Source organism: Schistocerca americana, chromosome 5 (assembly GCF_021461395.2).
Source record: "Schistocerca americana isolate TAMUIC-IGC-003095 chromosome 5, iqSchAmer2.1, whole genome shotgun sequence".
Taxonomy (NCBI): domain Eukaryota; kingdom Metazoa; phylum Arthropoda; class Insecta; order Orthoptera; family Acrididae; genus Schistocerca; species Schistocerca americana.
The window spans coordinates 331,675,435-331,696,324 of NC_060123.1; the positions used below are offsets into that span (position 1 = coordinate 331,675,435).

Genomic DNA, 20,890 nt, shown 5'->3' on the forward strand with positions numbered 1-20,890 from the left:
CAACAATGTAAAGAATACAGAACTTAAACAATTGCAACATGCATAATGGTAGGCAAAAATGTTCGTGTTTTTCAACCTAACAGACCTGCACATACATACCGACAACTGGTCAATGTGCTCAGTATGGGGTGTGACCACCTCTGGCAGCAGTACAGGCCCGACAAAGACGGGGCATACGGTGAATGATGTCATAAATCTCTCGTTGAGGCAATAACGCCCATTCTTTATGCAGAGCTGCTCGAAAGTCTTGGAGAGTGGCGCTATGGATGCTGACGTAACGCAGCCTGTCTCCCTAGTGCATCCCAGACGTGCTCTATGGGTTTCAAATGGGGAGAGCGAGCAGACCACGCCATGCGTGCAATATCTTCTGCTCCCAAGAAAACACCAACCAGCCGTGCTCTATGAGGTCGAGCAGTATCGTCCATCAGTATCAAATGTGAGTCCACAGCACTGCGCAAAATCCGCACGTGCGTTCCCAAGATCTAGTCAGAATACCTGACAGCAGTTAAACCTTGTCCATTCACCTGTACAATTTCATGAAAAGATGTTCAACTGGTCAATATAATCACTGCCCACACCATTAGGGACCCTCCTCGATATCGGTCTGTTTCTACGATGTCTGGGTCCCGAAATCGTGTTTCACGTTCCCTCCAGATGCGAATCCGTCGAGAATCGCTCTACTGACCAAATCGGGACTCACCTATGAAAAGTACATTAGCCCACTGTTCGACCGTCCAGGTGGCATGTTAACCGTGCAATACTAAGGCGGTACCATCGTGCGCTCACAGCCAAATAACGGTCCTCTTTTTCTGGTGTGACACGAGGTCGGCCCTGTTCTTGTTCTCGGTATGCAGTTTCGGTCTCCATAAACCGTCGCCACATCGGTTTGCGACTGTCCTGCTTCCATTCTTCCTATGGCTTTCCACAGCATAGTCCGGTAGGCGTCTTCTCTGTGCCATACTGCACCGTCTTTGACTGTGTACACAGCGATTGTGGATGAGGGACCACCAGGAAAACACTACCCTGTTTGATACGCGTCCCGACGTCATCGCTGGCGCGGTTGTTCGTTGACCGGAATGCCAGCTTCCGTACAGAACACGACGATCGTACGAACATCTGTTCAAAGTCCGTATTATTCTATCGTGAATTAGACACAGGACGAGGAAATAACGGTTTGTTGCTTTAATTTTGGACGCCATGGTGATGCAGAAGGGGAAAAGTTTTAAATTTCAAGGAAAGAATTGGGCTAATTGCTCTTGTGTTTATAAGATATCTTGTTCTTTAAGAATAAAAACAGGACCAGAAAAATATCATGATATGGACTATACTTCCCCATGAACCATGGACCTTGCCGTTGGTGGGGAGGCTTGCGTGCCTCAGGGATACAGATGGCCGTACCGTAGGTGCAACCACAACGGAGGGGTATCTGTTGAGAGGCCAGACAAACGTGTGGTTCCTGAAGAGGGGCAGCAGCCTTTTCAGTAGTTGCAGGGGCAACAGTCTGGATGATTGACTGACCTGGTCTTGCAACATTAACCAAAACGGCCTTGCTGTGCTGGTACTGCGAACGGCTGAAAGCAAGGGCAAACTACGGCCGTAATTTTTTCGGAGGGCATGCAGCTTTACTGTATGGATAAACGATGATGGCGTCCTCTTGGGTAAAATATTCCGGAGGTAAAATAGTCCTCCATTCGGATCTCCGGGCGGGGACTATTCAGGAGGACGTCGTTATAAGAAAAAAGAAAACTGGCGTTCTACGGATCGGAGCGTGGAATGTCAGATCCCTTAACCGGGCAGGTAGATTAGAAAATTTAAAAAGGGAAATAGATAGGTTAAAGTTAGACATAGTGGGAATTAGTGAAGTTCGGTGGCAGGAGGAACAAGACTTTTGGTCAGGTGAAAACAGGGTTATAAATACAAAATCAAATAGGGGTAATGCAGAAGTAGGTGTAATAATGAATAAAAAATAGGAGTACGGGTAAGCTACTACAAACAGCATAGTGAACGCATTATTGCGGCCAAGATAGACACGAAGCCCACGCCTACTACAGTAGTACAAGTTTATATGACAACTAGCTCTGCAGATGATGAAGAAATTGAAGAAATGTATGATGAGATATAAGAAATTATTCAGGTAGTGAAGGGAGACGAAAATTTAATAGTCATGGGTGACTGGAATAAGAGAGTAGGAAAAGGGAGAGAAGGAAACATAGTAGGTGAATATGGATTGGGGCTAAGAAATGAAAGAGGAAGCCGTCTGGTAGAGTTTTGCACAGAACATAACTTAATCATAGCTAACACTTGGTTCAAGAATCATGAAAGAAGGTTGTATACAAGGAAGAATCCTGGAGATACTAGAAGATATCAGATAGATTATATAATGGTAAGACAGAGATTTAGGAACCAGGTTTTAAATTGTAAGACATTTCCAGGGGCAGATGTGGACTCTGACCACAATCTATTGGTTATGACCTGTAGATTAAAACTGAAGAAACTGCAAAAAGGTGGGAATTTAAGGAGATGGGACCTGGATAAACTGAAAGAACCAGAGTTGTACAGAGTTTCATGGAGAGCACAAGGGAACAATTGACAGGAATGGGGGAAAGACGTACAGTAGAAGAAGAATGGGTAGCTCTGAGGGATGAAGTAGTGAAGGCAGCAGAGGATCAAGTAGGTAAAAAGACGAGGGCTAGTAGAACTCCTTGGGTAACAGAAGAAATATTGAACTTAATTGACGAAAGGAGAAAATATAAAAATGCAGTAAATGAAGCAGGCAAAAAGGAATACAGACGTCTCAAACATGAGATCGACAGGAAATGCAAAATCGCTAAGCAGGGATGGCTAGAGGACAAATGTAAGGATGTAGAGGCTTATCTCACTAGGGGTAAGATAGATACTGCCTACAGGAAAATTAAAGAGACCTTTGGAGAAAAGAGAACCACTTGTATGAATATCAAGAGCTCAGATGGAAATCCAGTTCTAAGCAAAGAAGGGAAAGCAGAAAGGTGGAAGGAGTATATAGAGGGTCTATACAAGGGTGATGTACTTGAGGACAGTGTTATGGAAATGGAAGATGATGTAGATGAAGATGAAATGGGAGATACGATACTGTGTGAAGAGTTTGACAGAGCACTGAAAGACCTGAGTCAAAACAAGGCCCCGGGAGTAGACAACATTCCATTAGAACTACTGATGGCCTTGGGAGAGCCAGTCCTGACAAAACTCTACCATCTGGTGAGCAAGACGTATGAGACAGGCGAAATACCCTCAGACTTCAAGAAGAATATAATAATTCCAATCCCAAAGAAAGCAGGTGTTGACAGATGTGAAAATTACCGAACTATCAGTTTAATAAGTCACAGCTGCAAAATACTAACGCGAATTCTTTACAGACGAATGGAAAAACTAGTAGAAGCCGACCTCGGGGAAGATCAATTTGGATTCCGCAGAAATGTTGGAACACGTGAGGCAATACTGACCTTACGACTTATCTTAGAAGAAAGATTAGGAAAGACAAACATACATTTCTAGCATTTGTAGACTTAGAGAAAGCTTTTGACAATGTTGACTGGAATACTCTCTTTCAAATTCTAAAGATGGCAGGGGTAAAATACAGGGAGCGAAAGGCTATTTACAATTTTGTACAGAAACCAGATGGCACTTATAAGAGTCAAGGAACATGAAAGGGAAGGAGTGGTTGGGAAGGGAGTGAGACAGGGTTGTAGCCTCTCCCCGATGTTATTCAATCTGTATATTGAGCAAGCAGTACAGGAAACAAAAGAAAAATTCGGAGTAGGTATTAAAATCCATGGAGAAGAAATAAAAACGCTGAGGTTCGCCGATGACATTGTAATTCTATCAGAGACAGCAAAGGACTTGGAAGAACAGTTGAACGGAATGGACAGTGTCTTGAAAGGAGGATATAAGCTGAACATTAACAAAAGCAAAACGAGGATAATGGAATGTAGTCGAATTAAGTCGAGTGATGCTGAGGGAATTAGATTAGGAAATGAGACACTTAAAGTAGTAAAGGAGTTTTGCTATTTGGGGAGCAAAATAACTGATGATGGTCGAAGTAGAGACGATATAAAATGTAGACTGGCAATGGCAAGTAAAGCGTTTCTGATGAAGAGAAATTTGTCAATATCAAGTATTGATTTAAGTGTCAGGAAGTCGTTTCACAAAGTATTTGTATGGAAGTGAAACATGGACTATAAATAGTTTGGACAAGAACAGAATAGAAGCTTTGGAAATGTGGTGTGCCGGCCGGTGTGGCCGTGCGATTAAAGGCGCTTCAGTCTGGAACCGCGTGACCGCTACGGTCGCAGGTTCGAATCCTGCCTCGGGCATGGATGTGTGTGATGTCCATAGGTTAGTTAGGTTTAAGTAGTTCTAAGTTCTAGGGGACTGATGACCACAGCAGTTAAGTCCCATAGTGCTCAGAGCCATTTTGAAATGTGGTGCTACAGAAGAATGCTGAAGATTAGATGGGTAGATCACATAACTAATGATGAAGTATTGAATAGAATTGGGGAGGAGTATGTGGCACAACTTGACAAAAAGAAGGGACCGATTAGTAGGACATGTTCTGAGGCACCAAGGGATCACAAATTTAGCATTGGAGGGCAGCGTGGAGGGTAAAAATCGTAGGGGGAGACCAAGAGATGAATAACTAAACAGATTCAGAAGGATGTGGGTTGCAGTAAGTACTGGGAGATGAAGAAGCTTGCACAGGATGGGGTAGCATGGAGAGCTGCATCAAACCAGTCTCAGGACTGAAGACCACAACAACAACAACATGGACTATAAGAAAAAGAAACAGAAATCAGTTTATATGTTTATCGTCCAGACGGTAAAGTTTCCGCAGAAGGCGTCAATAGTGCTTAAAAGTCCTGGGATTCGGTATTGCAGCCTCAAGTAGAAGGTAATCTACTCAACGCTTCTGATTTTGTTTTCCCTAATGGGTGATTCCGAGGGGGCGATGGTTACGTATTGAGAAGGCACGTCTAACGCGTTTAGTAGAATCGCTAAAATTATGGCGCGGGAAGCATTCTTTTGAGTTTCTATTTACTATACACTAAGCAATACGAAACGATAACGTGAACCACCATAATTAACCTTTGAAAGCACACGATGTTTTATACTCTCCGCACCACCTTCAGTCCTGGGATATTGTTTTGGCAGTCAGGCGTATGAACACTGCAGGTCAGTAAAAGACTATGAGGTGGTGTTCTTTTGTCGGAATTTTTGTTCGAAAAAGATTCTCGCAAATGTTCACTCTGCAACTTGTGCTGCTGTAATACGATTATTCGTTGCTACAGTCTGTCCTGATGTTTATTGTTTCTGTTACTAGTTTCTTTCTGCGGGACTGTCTCAATCTTTATTTGTGTAGACCATCTTAACCAAGGATACTGAACCATTTTACAAAGGTAATTATCAGATACTAGTCAATCTGAATAAACATTTTAGATCCTATTTAGCGTGAGATGCCGCTGTGACCTGCCGCAGAATGGATGCACAAAACTCTGGAATTATTTCCAGAGGAATTTGCGGCATTTATGCACGCAGGGCAGTATTTACTTCCGTGAGCTTAACGGATGAAAATATATACCATATTCTCTACTGTCCAACTTATCATAAACGCACAGTAATGTTGCGAAAGCATAAGCAGACACCATATAGAAGATATTTAAGTGCATGCCAACATTTGCCAAACTTCGTCTGAACAGAAGCAGCAATACACATTCAGGCACAAATACCTTGAGACAAGGCAACAATAACCGAAGCACGTTTCTTAAAATTTCCGCATCATCCTTAGCCTTGTTTCACCGAAAGAACAACGGGTGACCATAAAACTGCGGCACACGTCAAATAGAGTCTTCTCCATTTCAAATGGTAGTAGGTATATTACGGTAATTGTTTTACAGGACCTAATCGGTTGGCCATCGGTCTCTTCGTAGCACGTAAGGCCAAAGTCACACTGAAATGGCGTGGCGCAGACGTCTGGCGGAGAGGTGGCGCTCTTCCGCGACACCTCCATGTCAACAAATGCAGCAAGTCACACAGAGATGGCGTGGAGTGGACACGTCACTTTGTGGTCCATACCATTTCCCTTTCTCGCCACGAGTGGCGGAGACGTCCAACTGGCGTGCTGCTGTTTCCATTAACTTGAAGTCATGTGATGTGCCTCTAAAAATATATTTTAATGTAGATGAAGCAAAGCTACACCCATTTCTGGAGAGAGTTTCTCAGTGAAACTTCAAATTTTCGAGTAAACAAAAACCGCAGTATTAGGATTCAAGACAGCTCTCCGCTATGGAGTGTCTCTCATTCGATTTTCAGGAAATTATACGGGAAAAAATTAATACACAAATAAAATAAAAAAATATAAAAAAGATTTTTTGACAGCTTACAGTCCGACATCACAGCTCGATAATGAACTGGTTTTATTTTCGTTATCGCCCATAATCATTGTGATACTTCCCAAATAAGTAAACCACCGGGTATATTTTGAAAAGCATGCAGTGGAAAATGTAGTCGCTGGCCAGTTTACAGTTCGTGTATTTAAGAACATAGGATGCTTCATGTGATGAAGACGACATATTGTAACCCATTTGTAGTATAGTCGGCCCGCGCCTCTCTCACAGCACCACTTCAGTGTGAAGTGCTCACGTCCCGTCCGCGCCATGTCCCTGACTCGCTGCCGCCAGGCGTCCGCACCACGCCATTTCTGTGTGAATTGAGTCTAAGAAGTTCAATGCCTACACTTTCCATGTGGCCAACATACACGATGTCAACTTGCTATAAAAGATAAATGACGAATTTCTGGAGTACATAATTGCATCAACGTCATCTTTTTCGTATGATGAATGGTTTCATCATCACTTTTGTAGCGATGATGGACTCGGCATGGAGCCTGCAGAGATTGTCACACTGTCGAAGATATTCATTTTAGTGACTTTGCTTTTAGCTGTTAATGTAAGTACAGTACACTGTTCGAAATGTTCAGTTATTTCTAACGTCACCTTCGTAACATTAGTTCTAATTAAAATCGCTCCTATAACCTGTCGTCCAGAAAGGTCTACATTAAATACCAACATCACGTATAAAATCATTTTTTTTCATTTATATCCTGTAGTAAGTTCTAAGTGGCAGTGGCTGAAGCAAGTAAGCTACTTGATGATGTAACCTTAAAAGTGATACTAAAACTATTAAAATTAATAATACAATACATAAATCAAAATAAACAGAGCGTGAAATGGACAGAAACAGCCTAAAAGCAGAAAACAATCACACATATTTCAGTAAAAGGAAAGATAAAGGGGAGGCGAAGCAGAGATGATGACCGTGACCATTGTCAAAAAGAAACAGAACTTCGCTAACCTTTCATCGTTGCCGCCAGTGCTGTAGGCTCTGAGGTCGAGAATTCGGTTGAGATCCACCCTGCAACACATCAAAATATTTTTAATCATAGAAGTCTTAAAAGTGAAGTACAGGAGTACCTAGATGTGGGAGTTGCTTTTAACAGATAAAAAACTAGCAACACATATTTCTCTGATCTCACAGTGGCGGTCGCCGAAAGTGAAAAGGAATTGAGTGAGGCGCTTAACGGAATGAAATGAGTGCTAACTGACGATATACAGTCGACGAAATTCCTACTTGTCATATCCATGCAAAGTGTTCCGTTATAGCCCCTGGATCACTAACTTCTGCGCTGAGGGTCTAGTTGGTGGGCCAGTCGTTTGGAACAGAAGTCACAGTTGGTGGTGAGGACACCACGGAGGTATGGGGGGGGGGGGGGGGTCCACGTGTCGAGATTTGACTCTGCGCCTCGCTGTTACATAGGGGCGTTCCAGAAGTATTTTTGCTAACTCTACATGCATCGCAGAGCTCAGTTAACAAGTACGTCGTGTACTCCTATTTCCACTGCCACTTTTATGACCGAATCGCAGAACCTGCTGGCGCGAAACAGCACCTTCGTCTGTTCAAAAACAAACATGTGGCCCTGCCGTCGCTGTGTTCTGCCACTGCAGACTTGTCAATCTGCCTAGACAAAAGTTCCTCACATGTTCTGCACACATCTGCGAGACGCACCGCTACGTCTGGCCGATGTCCTGCACGCCACATTCACAACTGATGCTGTAGACAGCAGGTGACCATAGCTCTATTTGAGATTTGACTGACTCAAACATATTCTTGATTTTAGCCGTTGAGTGGAATACACTACGACCTTGTCAACCGGAACAGCGATTTACAACAGAGCTTTGCGTGGAACGAGGCGTTGGCAAAAATACGTATAAAACGCTGTGATGTGAAAGCGGCGAAGATAGCGAACAGAATAGACCGGCAGCACCAATACTCAACGTCCAGACCCCCTCCACCCCACCAGAGTCCATCCCACCATCGGCTGCGAGATCTCTTCCGGAGGCAGGCGACTGGCCCGGTCATTGGGTCCTCGGCAAAAAGTCAGCGATCGAAAGGCTGCAAAGGAACGAAACGAACATGAACGCGACACTTCCCCTGGAAATGTTTAGTAGGAAAGTCGTCGAATTGTTGCGACAACGCGACTCGACTGATAACCCGAGAAGATTTCGTCAATGAAATTGGCCGACAAAGACTGCATTCCCATATAGTAATGATCCTTGATATATGGTGTTACGTCAGGCTGATGGGTTGATAGGCGAAGTTTAGCCGCCCTACTACGAGAGAATGAAAAAAAATTGTCTAATAAAGAAAGAAATGAAACGAAAAGACTAAATGGTTGACATAATGATATACGTTGATCCAGTCTGTGGATAAGCAGCTTCAATACATCTGCAGGTTGTAAACAACAAGGTTTTACAAGTCATAGGCAATGCTCCATTACACACACGCACCATGGATTGCACAATGAATTCTGTCTCGACACCAGCATGGAGGTGATCAAGAAATTAGCCGCATGACTGTACAGGAATTTAAGAAATTCGACTAATCTCTTCGTTCTAAACTAGGAAAATTAAGATCACAGCTACAACAGACCAAACCGCTCTTTAGCAGGGATAGCCGATGACCTATGACTAGTTCCAACTGACAAACACACAGAACAAGAGGTCGGTGAACTCCTGTAGTACAATAAAATGGTTCCTACAGGGAAGCTGACAACACACAAATCACAAATAAACCCCACACGAAAATTTACACTGAGTGGCTGATTTATAATCAAACTGACCACTCTGAAGAAGACCTTGGCATGTTACAGGATCGAGACAACGGTGGTAGGGCCAGAAGCCATCGTCGGTGCCAAGCAACAAACTACTAACAATCCTGTCACTGTTAGTAGTATGATACCACCAACACCTCTACCATTCATCACTACAGACACAGAGGATATTTTCCCACTACATTCCGCGGCCAATTTCTCCTTTTGACCTTAAATCCGCAACCATCAAACGTTTTTGTGTACCACAACCGCGAAGGGACCATTTTATGGCGATTGCACCCACTCGAGTGGGTGGTGACCTTTCGTAGAGATGACAGCAGAACGTTTTGTGATGGTCACCATGCGAGTCCGGTTGTGGAGGGGCTCCACTTCTTTCTCGGTTGGATAATCATCACAGATGAGTTGTGCTGAAAACTATAGTTGAAGGATAATGGCATGCGAGAATCACAAGGGCAAGTCTAGTTATAACCGATCAAAAGTAACAGGTCACCCCTGTGTAATGTGGTACTGATCACTAGAAGTCACGGCAGACAGACCCGCCAATATCAAAGGATCCACTAAGTATCGTGTTTTAAGTAGAGCAATAGTAACAGCAGAATGGGTTAAGACTAAGAAGGTGACTAGACACTGGATGTCACCTGAATCCGTCAGCTACACGTCAACCCTTCTAAAGCTTCCCAAGCAGACTGTTGGTGATGTAATTGTGAATTGAAAACGCGTAGGAACAACCACAGTTAAACCAAGACCTGGCAGAATGCATGCACTGATGGACAGGTATCGTCGAGCATTGTGGAAAATGGTTGTAAAAAATCGCATAAATTCAGCAGAAGGAATCACAAGTCAGTTCGAAAGTGCTTCCAGAAGATCAGTCAGCACAATAATTCTGGATAGGGAGTTAAAGAGATTGGAGAACAATGGTTGAGTATCTCCTCATCTGTCACATACAGTCCCGTAATCACTGCTAAGTGATGCTAGAGATAGTGTAAAGAGCGACAACACTGGACAGTGAATGGCTGGAAACGAATGATTTAGAGTGTGACAATCCGACGGAAGGGTTTGGTTTCGGCAAATGCCTGGGGAAAAATGTCTGTCATGTGTAGTGCTAACAATGAGATACCAAAGAGATGGTGTTATGCTATGGGGGTGTTTCTCATATTTAGATAACAGTCCCTTATTGTTCTTAAGAAAAATGCTAAATGCGTTACGATATAAACATATTTTACAAAATTACGTACTGCATACAATAGGTGACCAGTTCGAAAACAATGACTGACTGCACCTGTCATGAAGCACCATCTGTGAGGGAATGGTTTGTGAACAATAACTTCAGAAATGGACTGACCTGCTCACAGTCCCGACCTGAACTCAGCGGAATAACTTCATGATGAGTTGTAACGTATACATTGCTCCAGACTCCAGAGACCAACGTCACTGTCTTCTCTGGTTTCAGCTGTTGAGGAAGACTTGGCTGCCATCCCTCCAAAAACATTCACACGCTTCACTGAAAGTGTCTACAGCAGAATGAAGGCCTCACAAAGACGAAAGGTGTATACACCCAATATTAATGTGCACAAATGGATGTCCTGATCCTCTTGATCAGGCTATATATAATGCAAACCGTCGTCAACGTGAAGCGCAGCAGTTGCGCTGAAATGAAGAAGACAGCAGGCAAGCAACAGGAATCTGGAACAAGATCAAAACAGCTTGAGGGTACACAGCATGACGAAAGAGGGCCATCACATTTAAAAAACACTGACGTCAGTTTAAAAACATGTGAGACTGTACGGGCTATTTATTACTTTCTTACATTCAGTGTGTTTGTGTGTGTTTGGAGCTTACGGGCACTCAACGCCGAGGTTATCAGCACCCTTACACACTTGAAAAGAAACGAATGTAAACAAAATGTCTAAAATCGTTATCACACAATGAAGGGGAAACCTATTAAATGACACTCACTCAGAAGGGGAGGCCGCCAATTGTGAAATTCAGATTCGATTCATACTGCGCATAATAAAAGCTCATGGCCAGAGGTGTAATGTGGCAAAGCACCAAGATGCACTTCTCAGCCGTTGTCGAGAAAATCGACAGTTAAAAGAAACCGTTGCGGTGAAATACTCTCTACGATTAATAATTTTCTACAGCGTCGCGGCGCAGCGGTAAGCGCTCGGGTTCGTAATCCGAAGGTCGCCGGATCGAATCTCGCGCCATGCAACTTTTTTTTTATTATTTGCTTTTGTAATTCAAATGTATATACACAATTATGCATATAATAAGTTGTTGAAAGTCGTTTGTCGTGGAAAAATAATACTTGAAATAAAACACAATATCACAAATAATATTCATGTGGATACAATTTATTGAAAAGTTCGGTATACACTCGCACATAATTAACAAATGGCTCTGAGCACTATGGGACTCAACTGCTGAGGTCATTAGTCCCCTAGAACTTAGAACTAGTTAAACCTAACTAACCTAAGGACACCACAAACATCCATGCCCGAGGCAGGATTCGAACCTGCGACCGTAGCGGTCTTGCGGTTCCAGACTGCAGCGCCTTTAACCGCACGGCCACTTCGGCCGGCACATAATTAACAATTAGTGACCAGAAGTAGCTGGAGTATCGCACGAACCAGAGTGATAGTTATCATAGAAACATGGAAAGCAGAAAACAGCACGACATCGAGCACATCTGATAAACGATGCGTTTTTACAAGAACAATTGTTTTTTTAAATTATCTGTTGGGAAACACACCTGATTGACATTCTGAAAAATTGTTCCATTGTTCGTCAGGTTTGATACATACCACGCTTATCTTATCATATCGGCAAAAATCGGAGAAGACAATTGGTGGTGGACGATGGATTGGATTTTTATACAATCGTCTCTGGAGTTGATGTCACGGTTTCGTTCGATTAAAAAAGCACAATTTTGAAGGCGCTTGAACAAATTTTTTGCCTGCCGGTAAAAATACACGTCACACGGTTGGACGAGAGGAGTACACTTTGGAGGAATGACTTTTATAGTGCACGTTGGTAACTTCTTATCGTCCTGGAACATCTCATAGTATAACGACGGGTTCGTTTGCCCACCCCAAGAGTCGATCAGAAGGAGAAATTCTTTCTTTTGTACGTATGGTTGCAAAGCATTACGCAAGAAGTCCATGAACAAACCCGTTGTTAGTTTACCGGATTTGGAGGATGTAATAACAACGTTGGTATACTTCTTGGCGTACTCGTCGACTGTCTTCTGTACTGTGGGTCCAAACGTACCTGTGGACTCTTGGAGGGATACGAAAACAAGAGGCAAGACTCGTCCAGACATCGTGATTGAATATTGTGTTGAATTACAAAAAACAAATAATAAAAAAAAGTTGCATGGCGCGAGATTCGATCCGGCAACCTTGGGATTGCGAACCCGAGCGCTTACCGCTGCGCCACGACGATGTAGAAAATTATTAATCGTGGAGAGTATTTCACCGCAACGGTTTCTTTGAACTGTCGATTTTCTCGACAACGGCTGAGAAGTGCATCTTGGTGCTTTGCCACATTACACCTCTGGCCATGAGCTTTTATTATGCGCAGTATGAATCGAATCTGAATTTCACAATTGGCGGCCTCCCCTTGTCAGTCATTCATTCTCTCACTTCATTCGCACTGACCCACACAATCAGTCGCTCTCACAAGTCTTAATAGAATGGAGAACGATGAAAGGTGCTATTCCTGGATTAAAACTGAGGTAGAACCTGTCCGCAGCTCGTGGTCGTGCGGTAGCGTTCTCGCTTCCCGCGCCCGGGTTCCCGGGTTCGATTCCCGGCGGGGTCAGGGATTTTCTCTGCCTCGTGATGACTGGGTGTTGTGTGATGTCCTTAGGTTAGTTAGGTTTAAGTAGTCCTAAGTTCTAGGGGACTGATGACCATAGATGTTAAGTCCCATAGTGCTCAGAGCCATTTGAACCATTTTTGAGGTAGAACCACAGAAGAGCTTAAAGAAAAGCACACGAGAAATGTGACTGGCAGACCACTTACAAAAAAACATGGGTGAGTTAGTCACCTTGTTAACACATGAAGAATGTCTCCATAAAATTTTTGGAAACAAGTTGAACATAAGACAAAATCTTAAAAACTCTGACCTCATTCACTTCAACGCCACTTAAAAGAGAGGGCAAATCTGCCACTGCCCTCTGGTCCACAAATAAAACACACTCTAGTAAAATGTGGCTCACATTTTCCAGTACAGCACAAGCATCACACGTTGGAGGATCCTCTCGCCAGAGCAAGAAGCCACGTATGAGATGACTGTGGCCTATGCGAAGACGAGTAAGCAGGCAGCAGCCGCGTAGTGGGCTTTACTAGACAGAGCTTATCAGCCACTTCCAGACACTCATCTTACCATTGACGCAATGCTCTACATCTCAACAGCGAGGAAAGAGCATGCAGAGGGATGGAACACTGCACTAACCGATGATCAAGACACGCCTCCTTGGCTGCTACATCTGCCCTTTTGTTCCCTGCAATACTCGTATGCCTTGGCACCTAGCAGAAGGACACCTCCTTCCCCACCATTTGTAGCTGGAGCAGGACAACCTAGATATCCTGAACAACTTTATCAGTTGGATACAAGGCTTTCAAAGACTGAAGGGCACTCAGGGGGCCGAAACAGACAAGGGATTTAGCTAGTCTGGCACATCTCATCTGATCCAGCGCCCTCCAGATTGCGCCAAATACAGGGAACTCTGGAGGCAACTGAATCTAGAAGACATGATCGGGGAAAATAACAGAGCAACCAACAGAGTCCTCCTGTTTAGACCCATCCATGAAGACAGCTAAATACTTTTGATGCTCATTTAAAATGTCGAAAAATGTCACATTAAAAACAGAAATAGAAGTGCAGTCTCTCATGTACTGCGCTAAATACAAAATTACTCTGCGCCTCTGTAGTAACCAGGGTGACAGATGGTTAAAATCGCAGACTTGAGTCTGTATAAGCCACACATCAAGGGACTCCAACACACCTTTTGCATGGATCCCAAATGGCCTTGCTGCCCATGGACAGTTCGTAAAGAGGTGTTCCACAGCTGTACAAGAACGGTATCGTATGCTCGGGAAATTGGAGTAACGAGGAGCTAAAACGCCAGATGCACCATGAGAAGCTGCCGCTGGATGGTAAGTGGCAGTTTAACAGTCTCAGCACAGAGACTCGGTATGGGGCTGGTCCTGTAAGTGCCTGTGGCCAGTCTCATCCCCTCATGGTGGACAGCATCAATGACTTTCAAGTATGAAGGCCTCACTGACCCGTACACTGTGCACACATAGTGCAAGCGTGATCAAATGAAGTCCCCCACTGACCTGTGGCTACAATACTGTAGTGCCTCCTGTGCCCTTGTCTTCAGGTCTTTCAGGTGTGCTACATTCGTCAGCTTGGAGTCAAAAATGAGGCCCAAAAACCGCACAGAGTCTTAAAAGGAACAATGGTGCTCCACATACGTACGTAAGTTTAAAAAAAATACGACATGGACGATTCAAATGAACACACACACACACATTTCTCCACAGAAAACGTAAAGCCAGTCTGTGCAACTCATTCCTCCAGCTAATTCAATGTAAGTTTAAACTGAGATCGCAATACTGGAGGAGGAAGAGAAAGCTGAAAAATCGTCCACAAATAAGGAGCATTGTACAGGACTCCTTACTGTAGACATGAAACTGCTGATGGCTTTGGCAAAGAAGGTAACGCTTAAAACACTGCCCTGTGCAACACCAACCTCCTGCTCGAAAGTATTCAACAGCACATCACCAACTCTGAGCCAAAAAAGTGCTTTGATAAAAAGGACTGAATAAAGATGGGGAGATGGCTACGGAAGCTCCACTGGCTGTAGGTGTCTCCAAGTTGTATTGTACGTAATACTGATATGAAAAGTATATCTACAGAATGCTGTTTACGTAGGAAAGCCTGCTGATGAGCCGTCTCTACCACAAGCTCAGGTTGTCGACAGTAGATCGAAACCTCCTGACTCCACATTGGAAGCGACTTAAGAGCTTCCTGGTCTCCAATATCCAGACCAGACAACTGTTAACCATTCTCTCCAATGTCTCTACCACACAGCTTGTTAAGGCAATGCTCTGGTAACTACTTGGACATGTTCGGTCCTTTCCTGGTTTGAATACCAAAATCGCCTCCCTCCGCGACCTGGGAAAGTATCAAGTTAAAACATTGCAATAGGATTTACTTGGACATTGGTTTCAAGTTCCGCAGCATACTGTATCGGATTTGGTCGTGACTGGGTACAGTATCACAAGCTGCAGATAGTGTCGAATCCAGCTCCCTCAAAGAGATTGGGTAGTTATAGGACTCTGAATTGTTAGATCTGAAGTTTAACTCACCTCATACCATGGTGGCATGCTAACGACGGTACACTGGATCCTGGGTAGCAGTGGCAGTAGTCAGTGCAAAATGCTCTGCCATCGTCTGTGCAATGTCTCCATGTGTCGTTTGGAGACATTCCCGATCCAACAACGCTACTACAGGTAATGGACTACCTTTACCGGAAATCTTCTTGATAGCTTCCCATACTTTTGTAGTGGAACGACTGATGGAGTCCAGGACATTTGCCATGACCTTTTATTGCTAGCCTTAATTGCGCGTCGAGCCTTGGCTCGCATGACTCGAAAGGCTGTGAGGTTATTCTCTTGTTGGGCAACATTTAAATCATCAAAGAGCAACGTGCCTGTCCCGTATTGCTGAAATGCACTCATCACTTCACCAAGGTACAGTTTGTCTCCTAAGATTGCAGGATAAGTCAGTGGCATAATGGACCACTTGTCAGATGTGGTCCACCCATTCCTGGGCACTTTTGCAGTGTTCAAACACAGCCAAATGGATGAACAGTGTCCACTCAGCCCTTAGCATTTTGGTGGCTTCTGTTCAAGTAGTCCTCCTTCCAATAGGTGGATGAGTTGGAAGTGGTCATTGAAATGAAGGTCTTCAATGACTTCCCACAGAACAGAAACCGAGAGGGCTGGAGAGTAGAAAGAGAAGTCAATGGCTGAGAATGGCCCAGTAGCAGGGCAGAAATGAGTGGGCGTACCTGTGTTAAGGATGCACAGTGCTTGAGACGTCATGAGGCTCTCCAAAACCCATCCCCAAAGACAAGCAGAGGTCGAGCCCCACAGGACAGTGAGAGCTTCAGAGGCTATTGCATCAAGCAAACGTAAATAAAGTGAGCAAACAGTGATCCCCGATACACATGATTTTCAACTACAGCTTCTTGCCTGTCAATAGCAAAGGGGGGGGGGGGGGGAGCAGAGGGTTGGTGCACGTTATCTACAAACACAGCGACCCCTCCCTTGGCCTATTCTCTAGTCAGGTCATCACTGCACTACAGCATATAGCCCTGTAGGATCTGGGCATCGGAGGCTTTAAAATGTGTTTCCTACAAACACAAGCAAAGGGGCGTTCATTTCCTCCAAATGTGTTCTGAACCCATTAATGTTCCACTTTAATATGGGAGCCATCTGTCACAGGGGTTGCACTTTCACCCTGTCTTTCTGCCATGGAGGAGAGGGCGTAGTTAGTGGAGGTTCAGGCTTGGGGCGAGATGGTTGCACCAGACTGGCGTCAAGGTCCATTAGCTCTACAGAAGAATCTTGGGAGACGTCAGAGAGAATGATGTAGATATCATCAGGCAGTTTCTTCTTGATTCCGTCAATTGTGGAAGCTTGACCTTTGATTTTTTGCCCTGTGTAAGCTTTGGCTGTGGTAGTGGCGGCACTGGACAATGTACCACACTGAATCTTTGGAGGGGCTGAGAGGCCTGCAATGGTGGCAATCATGGCCTTTCTTAAGTTCTTGGAGGAGGTACAGGTGACAAAGTAACTGCAGCAGCACAAGCGCATTGACAAATGCAGGTGTTAGTGTTGACACTAGCAGCCTCTGTTTGTTTAAGAACTGAAGCAAAGGAGGTAGTGAACGTTGCAAGCAGCGTGGCTTTATATATCTTTTTAGCCTCGCCATACGGAATGTGCTTCATAGTCTAAAGCTGTTGTTATCTTCTGTTCCTCCACACATACATTGCATTGCCAACTCCAGACAGGATGAGCTCCAGAGCAGTTTCCACATTTCAATGGATATGAAAAGCAACTCCTTCATGGGCAGCCATACCACATTTGCCACAAGTCGCTTCTCCCTAACACCCAAGAGTAGTATGCCAAAGTGCTGGCATTTGAAGCAGTGCGTTTGGTTGGAAATAAAAGGCTGCACTCTTAGGCAAAGAAAACCTGCCTTAACGTGGTCACGAAGTTTTGTGCTATTAAATGTCAGGATAAAGGAGTCGGAATATACAAAGTTCACACCACCCTCATCATGATGTTTAGCAATCCATGATGCCTTCTGTAGCCCACTCATCTTTCAGTTCCTCCTTGGGAATGTCCACCAGATCCCTGCACATTACAACACCTTTGCTGTAATTCAAGGTGCTGTGCACCTCAGTTTCGATTGCATATTCCCGAAGTATTGCGTTTTCTGTATGTTCTTAACTTGTTGGGAACAAGGTATTTCTACTAATAACGCCCCATTATGCAATCCCTTAATTTATTTTAAAGTGCCAGTGATGCCCTCTAAGACTTTTTGAATACAGAAACGCGAAACTTTCTCGAAGCTGCCCTCCTTCCTTTCAACAATTAAAAATACGTTCCGATGACCAGCTTATGTTGTGTTACTAGATCACAAACTTTTTGAATTAACTCCCAATCAGGAGGTTTGGCTACATAAGCTATCTTGTTTGACTGGGTCTTTTTACCGACCAGTGGCCCACCGTCCCCGCTGGAAGGAGAAGAAGAGAATTTCGAGGGTTCTATCCCGGTCCCACGAGCAGCTACGGAAATAAATGTCCACCTACACAGACTCCCGCATGCCCAAGTAAGCCTTACACAACTGAGGTGCGGCAGGTTCCCCAGATGTTGCCCGCTAACGACTGTTCGCAGTGGCCACTGAAGCATGCCCAAGGTTTACGGTGAAAAGAGGCCTGGCGACACTTACCAGTCCACAGCTAAGGAACCACAGGCTCGCCAAGTCCGTACCCAGCAAGCGAATTCTGGGACCCTGGGGGATTCTTACATTCATACAACTGTCGTCGAGACACTGTGTTACGTACATTAACGTACAAGCAACTACGTTACACCACTCACTTATTTAGGTGTGCAAACGGATTTCACGGTGTTCACAGCTGTGATCCCAACAATGTACCTTTCTGTAACTGGAGCATCTGTTCACTATGACTCTCACATGAGATTCTTCCACACCTTCAAATATCACTTGCATGGTTCGAATCTCGTAGCACGCCATTACATGTCTGCGAGCTTGGTTGCCATACGTTTCTCTATTTGTGTTCAATAAATGACACTACGAAAAAATACCAGACAAATGTCCAAGTTGTCCTTAATAGGTAGAACAGTTTACAGTATATGCAGAGATGGTTGAGCCCATTTAGCTCTGTTAGTTACACAGACTGATGTTCCATGTTTCATCGTGTCCTATATAGAATTTCCTATCTATGTTTCATTTTTCACGTTTTTCTCCGCACTGAAGATTAGTGTAAGTACATTGCATTGGGGCATTCCATATGCTGCGAGTGAATAACAAATGGAGGACGGAATCGACTTTGACTCAGAAGACAAGGACGGAATGAAGGTGAGATCAGAAGCCTACAGAAAAAGACAGTGCTAATGGTCACAGAACAGTCTTACAAACACGAGAAATCAACAGAAATGTTACTAAATTTGAACACATAAGAAAGTGATATAATACCTGGTAAAAACCTCTTCAATCAAACGTACCCTCTGCTATGCAATTTACATTGATTCTAGTATACACGTAAATGCAGATTTACACTAACAAGCAAAGATAATCGGATAACCAAGATCGAGTGGAGCTTTCAAACCGTTCAGCTTCGAATTCACCTGACAGAACACTATTTTATGAAGCGGGCGAAAAATATAAATGAGATAGAATATACGATTTATGGTGGACTGTGGCGCAATTACAGCGACATTCTACAGACTAAATCCTTGAATGGAGAGACTACTGCGAAACATTGGGCGTGCCGACTTACCTACAGCGCGTCGTCTCAATCACCACAGCAGCCGAGTTGATGCACCTGTTGACAACAGAAAACAAGCATTTATTTAAGTGATGTGGACGATCGACTGTTGTTAAGAGGTAAAAATAACTCAACATGAGATAGCTTTCTGCCACAACAAATATGAGTCACAAGTGATTGCTTTACGAAACCGGAAGGTGGTCATTACTAATAAAGCAATAATTACTACATGTATACGGGAGCCACAAAGCAAGAAGTGATGTGGAGATGCCTTTCTTTACAGTAGATGAATCCTGAACTTCACTATATTTAGAAAGAAGCTTTTCCTTCTGCAGAAGACCCAGATTCCTGTGTTATTGTTTAAGTTGTTTTGAAACTGCTCACAGACGATTGGTATCTACGGTGTCTGCTGTTTCTCGTTTTTCGATGAACTTCCTCAGCTGCTTAAGTTGACAGTTCAGTGTTAACTTCGAAAACATGCTCTTCATCTAAAAACAAGAGCCGGCCGGAAAGGCCGTGCGTTTCTAGGCGCTACAGTCTGGAACCGGGCGACCGCTACGGTCGCAGGTTCGAATCCTGCCTCGGGCATGGATGTGTGTGATGTCTTTAGGTTAGTTAGGTTTAATTAGTTCTAAGTTCTAGGCGACTGATGACCTCAGAAGTTAAGTCGCATAGTGCTCAGAGCCATTTGAACCATTTAAAAACAAGACATTTTTCTTTGTCACAAAATATCTCCATTGAGAGTACGCACATAATATTTGATTTTTGGTGAAGGGCAGCCTTTTCAGTGGTTAATGGGGCAACAGCCAGTATGACTGACAGGTGTGCCGATATAACATTAATCAGCATTCTCATATTCTGTTGGAACTCCAGCACACCTGAAAGCAATGGTAAATTACAATCACTATACAACGGATGGAAAAAAATTGAAGCACCCAGAGGACTTGGTTGGATGTCAGTGTAACTTCGTACACACACACACACACACACACACACACACACCATCAATGGATACGTAAATGATTAGAATTACAACTCAGTGATAGGTATAATGACCACCAGAGTTGTTTATGCCAGCAACCATTAGTGGTGCAGTACAAGGTCCCACTCTAATTCCCACACAAACACCACTTTCACTTTTAGCCAATTGTTCTAGTGCAGTCCAAAGTCACATACAGCCTAACTGTATTGGTGCAATCCAAGGTCAAGTGACTTCACAATACAGTACAACTGCCCACAGCTTCTAAGCTGTGAGTGTCCTGGGTTCAAGTCCCATCATGTCCCATTTACTTAAATATTATCTGACTTAAGAGAAATTTAGCAATGACGTCTAATAACAATAGTGCAGTTGCATCAACATCTATCCTAGACAAATCTAAATAAGAGCCCACTACTCCCATGCCTACCCCTTTGGGAACCAACAGTACTGCCCTTGTCCCTCCGTGGCAGCCACCCCTTCTGCCGACACACCTCTCTGTAGTACCAACCCCTGCCACCCCCCTTTCCCGTCTGCGGCCTCCCGTAAACCCCGCGGCTGAGGTCCCGTCCCTGATATCGGACAGATGCTCAGACATTACCCCCACCATTTTAAATATATA

At 44.0% G+C, this 20,890-nt stretch overlaps 1 protein-coding gene across 1 annotated transcript in view; it reads right to left on the minus strand.

Moving 5' to 3' along the window:
- LOC124615963 (COBW domain-containing protein 1-like) overlaps window positions 1-20,890 on the minus strand; it is a 524,805-nt gene that overhangs the window by 181,458 nt on the left and 322,457 nt on the right. The window contains exons 8-9 of the mRNA XM_047144164.1: window positions 19,305-19,349; window positions 7,384-7,443 (exon numbers count right to left, since the gene is read on the minus strand). Coding sequence (XP_047000120.1) covers window positions 7,384-7,443; window positions 19,305-19,349 — 105 coding nt within the window. The remainder of the gene's footprint in view (window positions 1-7,383; window positions 7,444-19,304; window positions 19,350-20,890) is intronic.